At 51.2% G+C, this 8,921-nt stretch overlaps 1 protein-coding gene across 3 annotated transcripts in view; it reads left to right on the forward strand.

The window, feature by feature from the left end:
• adamts6 (ADAM metallopeptidase with thrombospondin type 1 motif, 6) overlaps nt 1-8,539 on the forward strand; it is a 40,101-nt gene extending 31,562 nt beyond the window's left edge. For all 3 annotated transcript variants that reach the window (XM_078088782.1, XM_040197341.2, XM_078088783.1), the window contains exons 21-25: nt 629-758; nt 2,842-3,046; nt 3,124-3,300; nt 4,996-5,152; nt 6,167-8,539. In XM_078088782.1, coding sequence (XP_077944908.1) covers nt 629-758; nt 2,842-3,046; nt 3,124-3,300; nt 4,996-5,152; nt 6,167-6,276 — 779 coding nt within the window. In that variant the 3' untranslated portion in view covers nt 6,277-8,539. The remainder of the gene's footprint in view (nt 1-628; nt 759-2,841; nt 3,047-3,123; nt 3,301-4,995; nt 5,153-6,166) is intronic.
• The last annotated feature ends 382 nt before the right edge of the window (nt 8,540-8,921 follow it).

An 8,921-nucleotide genomic window follows, 5' to 3' on the forward strand; every position in this document is an offset into this window, starting at 1 on the left:
ATTGTTGGTCCCATTTCTGTCTGTGACCGCGCTGACCTTTAAGCCAGTAAGGTCATTAAATCAAACGCGCCCATTCGATACAGCTCGCTCAGCTAATCGCGTTGCTTAATATATCACTACCGTAATAAATAATTTGACAACCATACGACCAAAACCCTTTTCACCCCGTGCTTCACACTGCTCCTGCAAACTGTATTTCACTCCATGCACAGATGGGTAGATTTTCTAACACACATCCATATCTCATTACATCTGCCAGACACGTCTGCTGTGGGTTATGGGCCCAAACAGACCCTTTTTCTGAGCTGGTATGCCACACACACACACACACACACACACACACACACACACACACACACACACACACACACACACTGTGGGAGGTGTGACACCGATACGGTAGCCCTCACTCTCTCCATTAGAAGCCAAAGTAAAGAGCTCTCTGCTCTGTAAAAGTGATTTGCCAAGATATCCTGCAAAGAATCAGGAATTTACATGTCTGGATTTACTACAGACTGAAAGCGACACCGCGGCCGGCTTCCATGTTCCTGAATGGGGTTTCTTTAAAGTCAGCGAGCTCGGTGCTGCCTCATTGATCCGTCTTTTGTCCCCCCACCCCCGCCGATAGGCTCCCAGAAGCAGGAGGTGGTGTGTAAAAGGCTGGACGACAACTCGGTGGTCCAGAACAACTACTGTGACCCAGACAGCAAACCTCCAGAGAACCAGAGAGACTGCAACACTGAGCCGTGTCCTCCAGAGTACGTAACAACAACATACAATACAGAGAAAGTCAAATGGTCACATGTGAGTAGCTGAAAGTACCAGAACCCTCACCAGCTAATGACTGTAGGCCAAAGATTTTCTCTCTTTTAGCTCGGCCTTTGGTCTCCACCACCTCCAGAGGCAAACATTTGTGTCTTTTAGCTCGGCCTTTGGTCTCCACCACCTCCAGAGGCAAACATTTCTCTCTTTTAGCTCGGCCTTTGGTCTCCACCACCTCCAGAGGCAAACATTTGTGTCTTTTAGCTCGGCCTTTGGTCTCCACCACCTCCAGAGGCAAACATTTCTCTCTTTTAGCTCGGCCATTGGTCTCCACCACCTCCAGAGGCAAACATTTGTCTCCTTTTGCTGCTAAATGCTCCGCGATGTTCACCAGTTGGTCGTCTCCTATTTGGCCAAATGATTTGCTTAAAGGAGCTAAAATGCTGCGTAAAGCTGAGCAGAAATGGTTCCTCGTAGGTTTGCTGAACCTTGAGCATTACGCATATTGAAATATTGCTTTATGTTCATGCTTTAATAAGAAAACCTCCTCCTTGGAAAGAGATTGCTGTGGGTATTAATTACCCTTCATGAGCCCCACTTTGTACAACTGTGTTTTGTCCAGAATAATAAAAAGAAAATGGCCGAGATTCATAACTTCATATGTTAACTATCTTAAGAGTTTGCCTCGCGCCAACAATTAGACCACTAAAAACCGACCACCTGTGTTTGATTGTTTTGGCCGCGGCGCCGTCGTCGAGGGGTGACGTGCACGTACACAGGTGGAGTATGGACCAGTGTTTGATAGCCAAATGTCTGTAAACCCCAAACTGTAGACTGGAAAAAGAGGGATTAAATGCATCAGGTTGATTAGCTTCAGACTTATCCGAGAGAAACACGTATAGAATCTTAGATCTACTGTGTAAGTGCTCATTTGCATCCGTACATTTAGACTGCAGTCTTATTTATAGTCACAGCTTAGAGTTCTCAAGCTAATTTATTTAGATTAGTACTTAAAGGCTGTGCGCTGTGTGTGTGTGTGTGTGTGTGTGTGTGTGTGTGTGTATTGGGTTACGGTGCACACGTGACCCCCCCCTCGGCCTCGGGGGAGGCCGGCTGAAGGAGACGGCGTAAACACGATTGTTTTAGAATAGCCGAGGTTTTATGGGCCGCGGTGATGAAAGCTAGCGCAGATGTTTGAACACGTCGTTAATTCTGTATACATTCCTTGAGATGACGTAATATCTCCCCGGCTGGATGTGTTGTCTGGCCAGTTTTATGGTATTAATTCTGGGGTCTGTTGACTGTGGGTTGAATAAGACTGTAAACTCAGCTTTCAGTTTATCGCCATCGTCACGTTTTGTTGGATGTTAAATGCGTTTGTGTACGGATTAAACTAACGAGATCTGTTAGTTGAGTTTTTTAACTTTAATCAGGGCTAGCAGTCCCCCACCACCGGCTTTTCACATTATATTGAATACGCCAAATAAATAATGGATACGTAAACTTCTTTCACGGAGGATGCGTATGATTACCTGATGAACTACACGGTGACGAAGGCATCCTTTGCAGATGTGGCTACTTCAAGTAAACACGCTGTTGATTCTTCAGAATCGGTGGAACCTGATTGGCTCGTAGAGTCACATGATGAGGTCAGGCGAAAGCCTCTCCAGATGCATAAATGTTTAAACACAACGTCCACGATGTGTCTGTTTCAGGTAAACATTATTCATTCAACCCTTTTTGAGACTAAATGTATTTCAGTTGGTCCCCAAAAGGTTTTTTGGTAATCCCACTTTAATGAAGTCAGAAGCATGAGGCGATTTTACGCCCATCGAAGCCTGTAATGAATTAACCACGGGGAGTACAGCGCCCCAGTACACGCAGTATTACACCGCTGGTTTTGCTTCTTCTGTGCAGTTTATTTTCTCCAGATTATATATATATATGGCTTTCACGACACATTATAACATAATATTATAATTTAAACATCTGTAATCAGACACACAGACAACAAACCTGATCTTCTACAAGTTCAGGAGCGGTTCCGCCCGCCTCAGCCCGTCCCTCTCTGTCCTCCAGATGGTTCATTGGCGACTGGTCGGAGTGCGGGAAGACGTGTGACGGCGGCATGAGGACGAGGACGGTCCTGTGCATCAGGAAGATGGGTCCCGCCGAGGAGGAGACGCTGGAGGACACCCACTGTCTGACCCACCGGCCCATGGAGCGCGAGGCCTGCAACAACCAGTCCTGCCCGCCCAAGTGGGTCACCCTGGACTGGTCCGAGGTATGATGGCATTCTGAGTCTGCGGCGGCCCCTCCGAGGCGAGTCCTCTCCTGACACCTTCTCCTGCGCCCGCGCAGTGCACGCCGAAGTGCGGCCCCGGCTTCAAGCACCGCATCGCCTTGTGCAAGAGCAGCGACCTCGCCAAGACCTTCCCGCCCGCCCACTGCCCGAGCCACAACAAGCCGCCGGTCCGCATCCGCTGCAGCCTGGGGCGCTGCCCGCCCCCTCGCTGGATCCCCGGTGAATGGGGACAGGTGAGACGCGGCGGCGCCACTTTGTTCAGCTGTTTGTCCCAGGTCCATTATATCGGAGAGAAGGCCGACGTCTCGAGGGTTGACGGTATCTCCAGCTCACACCAGAACAATGTAGGCCGGTAGACGTTGCAACAGGTAAGAAGACCAGTGGATTTGGGGTCGAACTGTTCCGCAGTACGCTGGCGGATCCTTTGGAAGGATGGCCTGGATGTTTAAAAGACAAAAGGTGCTCAGATGGATTCCATGTGTTGGTGAATGCTTAGTATAAATTACTCCTGGATGAGACGTTCAGCAGGCCTGTGACGTGTGTGTGTGTGTGTGAGGGCTCCAGCTGGCCTGGAGTCAGTGATCGGCGCTCTAATATCCTCCTGGGCCGTTTGAAGTTTATCTGCCCGGGACCTTCACTTCCAGGAACACGATTCAGAGGGAGGCCGAGGAGTAGCATTCTTGGGCTCAACCTGACATGACTTAGTGCGCCCGGCGAGGCTCTTCGACACTCTATAACACTCCGCTGACTCACGGCCCGGAGGGGGTGAGGTGGGGGGAGGACGGGAGGGGGGCGCCAAAGGAACGTGCGTCACAGAAGAGCTGCGCGTGTTATTTTCCCAGGATCTGCTGATGCTCGGTAAAAGTAAAGGGCGCTCTGCTGTTTTGAGAGATGGTCACTCTCCGGTGATGTCATGGTTTGAGGCCCGCGCTGTTCAGGTCGGAGGTCAAAGGTTAAAGGTCGGGCGGGTCCGGGGGGTCGACTCCTCCTCCTCCTCCTCCTCGTAAGGGCCACTTGTGCGTCGGCGGACATCAACAACGCACTTCAACAACCCGATCAGAGCCAATGAGAGCGGAGCACACAGCAGAGCCGATGACCTCGAGGAGCCGAGCGGCTTAGAGCCTCGTAGAGCAGCAGCTGGAGCGCCTCCTCCACACCACCTTCTCCTCCAGCACCGGGGTGCGTGTGTTTGTCCAACCTCCTCCTCCTCCTCCTCCATTCTTTGGGGCTGTTATTAGGAGTTCAGCCCTCGCCGCTCCGGTTCCTTTAAAGCGTCAGAAAAGGCAGATTGTTGCCAGCTAGCGAGCTCCCGGCCTTCCAAGGCCCAAAGGCCAGCGGTTCAAACCCCATTTAAGTCGCACCATTGACGTACGCCATCTGTCGTGGCCGGCAGCGGGTCCTAATAAAGACTCTAATTGGCAAGGGATGACGCGAGGGCCCGCTGATCCGAGGCCGCCACGTGGGGCTCATGGGAGGAGGCGGGAGGCCGCTCGTGCGCGGCGTAGCGAGAGGAACGCAGGTGCGTTGTTTCTGCTCAACAGTAACCATAGCGATGCATCCAAGGCCAAAGGTGTGTCGGCATCTGCCGCCTTTGTTTTTGTAGTTGTTTTTTCTACTGCTAGAGGAGTTTAACGGGCACACGTTTTTATTACAGCTTTATAGAAGTCAGGTGCGCAGTCTGGGTTCAGTTCAAGGAAAGAATTCCACGTTTTCTCCCTCAGTTCTGTTTGAGGCGAGTCCATCGAATTAGTCCAAATGCTAAAGGAGGCATGTTTGTATTCATTACAACAGATCAACATTTAATACTCTCATGAGGTCTAAAGAGGAGTGACGACCTGGCGGGAATCCAAGGGGATGCACTCGTTTTCTCCTCCCACACACACACACACACACACACACACAATGACACGCGTGTTCTCTGTCCGCAGTGCTCGGCGCAGTGCGGCCTCGGCCAGCAGATGAGGACGGTGACGTGTCTGTCCTACACCGGGCAGCCCTCCGGCGACTGCGCCGAGTCCCTCCGACCCGCCACCATGCAGCAGTGCGAGAGCAAGTGCGACGCCACCCCCGTCTCCAACGGCGACGGTAAGACCACGGCGGCGCCGGCGGGCCGGTTTGCTTCTTTGTGTGTTCTAAACCCGCTCTGGCGGCGGTGAGGGCATCCTGCGCCGTCACGCCCGAGGTGGTTATGAGCTGTCCGCCTCCCACTCGGATGACACGCTCCTCGACGCTCTGCCAGCGTCATTAATCTTTCCAGGGAGGTTGGCCGCTGGTCAGCGGCTCGGCCGCTCCGCGCACGCTCGCACATGATGGATGGCCGTTGGGACGCGTAGAGAAGGGCCCTTCGATTAGCCCGGATGGAAAACGTGAGCAGCGTTTACAGGGCCGGCTAATGGGATTAGCGGCAGGCTAATTGTTCCTTTACGGACAGCAGTGAGGCAACGTCTCGTCTCATTTGGCTCCGCGGAGGCCGGGGGCCAAAGCCTAATAAGGGAAGACACTCTCATCGTGATAAGGCATTCATTGTGTGTGTGTGTGTGTGTGTGTGTGTGTGTGTGTGCGTGTGGAGGGATGGCAGGAAGCCCAGTTAGCGAACGAGCCCAGAATCAGCTTCAGCCTCTGCGTCCAAGTATAGTTGCAGAGTTTGACCGCGCTGAAGGTGTTTCCAGAAGGACTCGTTTCAAGGATTCAAGGGGAACTTAAAGTCATTATGAGACTCGTTTTGCTTTACGATGACAACATGACAAAGTGCAGTGCACGACTTTCATGCTTTGGTATTAAATGTATGTGGTATCAAAAGGGTCAGAAAAGGTTAAACCCCTGTAATAATAATATTCATTTGGTATTTAATAACATGTCTGTCATTTCCTGCTGAGTGAGTTACATTTCAAACTTCACAAACTGGTTTAATACCATTTTTTTTTTGCTCAGAAGTGTTTTAAGCGACATTCTGGGAGAATGTTCTGCGAGTGGAATGTGCCGATCACCTGTGCGTCTGGAAGCAGCTCGCCTCATAACACAGAGCTACTCCAAAATACAGCACAGCTCCTCACTCCCTCCCCCCCCCCCCAAAAAAAACTCTCTCCTTTCTCCCTGCAGAGTGCAAAGATGTGAACAAAGTGGCCTACTGCCCGCTGGTGCTGAAGTTCAAGTTCTGCAGCCGTGCGTACTTCAGGCAGATGTGCTGCAGGACCTGCCAGGGACACTGACGCCTGCGAGAGCCCAGCGGAGGCCCCGCCCAGCGGAGGCCCCGCCCACAGCGACGGAGGGAGGCTGACGCAGCGCTGCGGAGGAGGAGGGAGGAGGGAGAGAAGAAGAAGAAGAAAACCTCTGGTCTCTCCATCGCCCCCGCCCCACCCGGCGCTGACAGACTGATTCTATCTCGTCACTTCTGTGAAGTGGAAGTTGGAAGATTTTTCGCCGGTGGTGTTATTTTTATTATAATAATAATTATCGATGTCGTTGTTAAGTCTTCCTCCGCGTTTGTTGTTTTCAATGAATCCAAAGTGCTGGACACGTCGCTCACACAGAGACGGAGGGGAGGGTGAGTGTGTGTGGGGGTGGGGGTAGGGGGTATTGGGGGGGGGGGGTCTCCAGTCTTTGGGGCGACTGTGATTGTGCGATTGGCAGACAGACTTTTGGCTCCGGTGCACTTTTTTTCCGTGTAAATACTTAAATGCCAATTTAGCGCTCGGATCGGACAGAGAAACCCCATCGCTGTACTGTATATTTATTGTACAACTCCAGGCAGAGGGAGGTATAGTCAGATAGTGGCCTACTGTTATGGAGGGGAGTATAATGTGAGTGAGTTCATGTCCAACCGCCCTGTGCTGGAGTGAAATATTACATAGCCAAACCCTTGTATACTCTATATGATGCTGATCCAGGACCAGGAGGTCACAGGAGGACGCTTTACTCGCTTGGTCTTCCCTCAGACGGGTGCCTTAGTTCCTAACGCTGAAATCTAAAGCAGGAAACTTTCACCGAACTGGCCTCGACCAAACACGCCGTCTCTAGTGAAGGATTCGTTTGAAGGAGCAAATCGCGCCGAGCAGTTTGTTCGTTGGAACCTCAGTGCAGTCGCTTCGTCTTTTAGGCTGGACGATTATTTAATCAGAGGTTTTCATAGTTCCTGTATTTATAAAGCTGATGATGAGGTTTAAAGGAATAGTTTGCATTTGCGTTCTTGCCCGAGAGTTTGATGAGAATAAACCTCTTAAAGTCTGAACTGTAAATATGAAGCTTTAGCCAGCAGGCATAGCTTAGCATAAAGACTGGAAACAGGTGGAAACAGCTAGCATGGCTGCGTGAAAACATAAAAACAAAACATGATTAATTTGTGTTTTTCCGAGTGACGACGTTTCCAGTGTTTATGCTAAGCTAAGCTAACTGTGCTGCGCGTGGTCTTTTATTTGGTCTACAACCACGAGGGCAGCGTCCAACTTCTCGTCTCATCCTCAGCAGGGAAATGAATCCGCGTTCATTTCTAAAAGGCCTTAACTGTTCCTTTAAGTAAAGTGCTGAATATACAAACACTAGAACACGTTTTCAGGCTTGAGCCCCCCGTCCCCCCCGTCCCCCCCGTACCTCCTCTTCTTATTTACCTCTCCTCCTCTCCCGCTCTGCTCCGAGGGTTACGGCCTCCCGGCTTCTGGTGCTATCAAGTGGGTGCTTCCATTCGACCCCCCAGTGGGCTTAAAAGTGAGTCTGGATCCAAACAATCTGAAATAATATCTTTGTTAATGTCTGTGTTGGTGAATGCTGGTCATGCTGTTGTTTTTGATATCGGTTTATACCTCACACTGGCAAGTTTCATTGTTAACCGCGGTTTTTTTTTTGCGGACGCTCGGCTCGCCCCGGGTGACCTTCCTGCCGGGGGGGGGGGGGGGGCGGCGGGGGTCGCGAATGGCGGCGCCTCCCCGCTCCTCGCGGGGCCGCAGGAGGAGTCCCGAGGGAAACCCCCGAGAGACATTGAGGAGCGCGCGAGAATCTCATCCAGGCCGTTGACAAAAACTCATTTCTCATTTTTTTTTTTTTTGCTGCTGCTACTTTTATTTTTGTCGTAGCCACTTTGAGTGTGACCATGTGGATTTTATCGGTTGAGTGAGGACAGCGACGCTGAGGGCCGACGCGGCGCCTCCAGATAAACACAATCACTCAAACTGGTGCTCGTTGCTGTGAACTTGGATGTTTGAATGTCACATTGCTTGTACCTAAAGAGAAATGAAAAGCGTCATGTGATCAGTTGCGTATATTTTATATTCAGTATTAATGTTGGTACACTGTTACTCTTTTCTTTTTCAAATGTAAATTATATGCTAATTTATTGCGTTGGTCTCACTTGTACATTTATTTCACTGCATGCAAACTGAACTTTAGCATAGTGAAGAAAAGGCAGTGATGCAGCCCCTCACCCCCCCACCCCCCCTTTTTAAAGAAGGTAGATACAATAAAAAGAGCAGCTTTTAAAGAGACTCGTGTTGGTGGATTCTATGCGTGCATGCCGTGCTGTGGGGGGGGCCGTGCTGTGGGGGCCGGGGGGCCGGGGGGGGGTGCTCCGTTCTCACAGGCCTCAGGAGATAAACGCTCTCAACTCTTGGAACGTGAGAACAGCTGATGGCATCACACCAAGGACGCCCGCCACCACATCCATCCGGGCTTTTGTGTCCTCCTCTACTTAACTCACGTCATCCTCTCTGTTGCCATAGCCCCCCCCCCCCTCGGGCCCCTTAAGTGTCTGGATTCCCTCTTTGGGAACGGCGAGGTTTCCACTCTCCTCGGTAATTAATTCCAAATAAACAGTAACCGGCCCACTTGGACCGCGGAGCGCCGGCGTCTCCTTCTGATCCGTCCG

The sequence above is a fragment of the Gasterosteus aculeatus genome, chromosome 14 (assembly GCF_964276395.1).
Source record: "Gasterosteus aculeatus chromosome 14, fGasAcu3.hap1.1, whole genome shotgun sequence".
In the NCBI taxonomy this organism is placed as follows: domain Eukaryota; kingdom Metazoa; phylum Chordata; class Actinopteri; order Perciformes; family Gasterosteidae; genus Gasterosteus; species Gasterosteus aculeatus.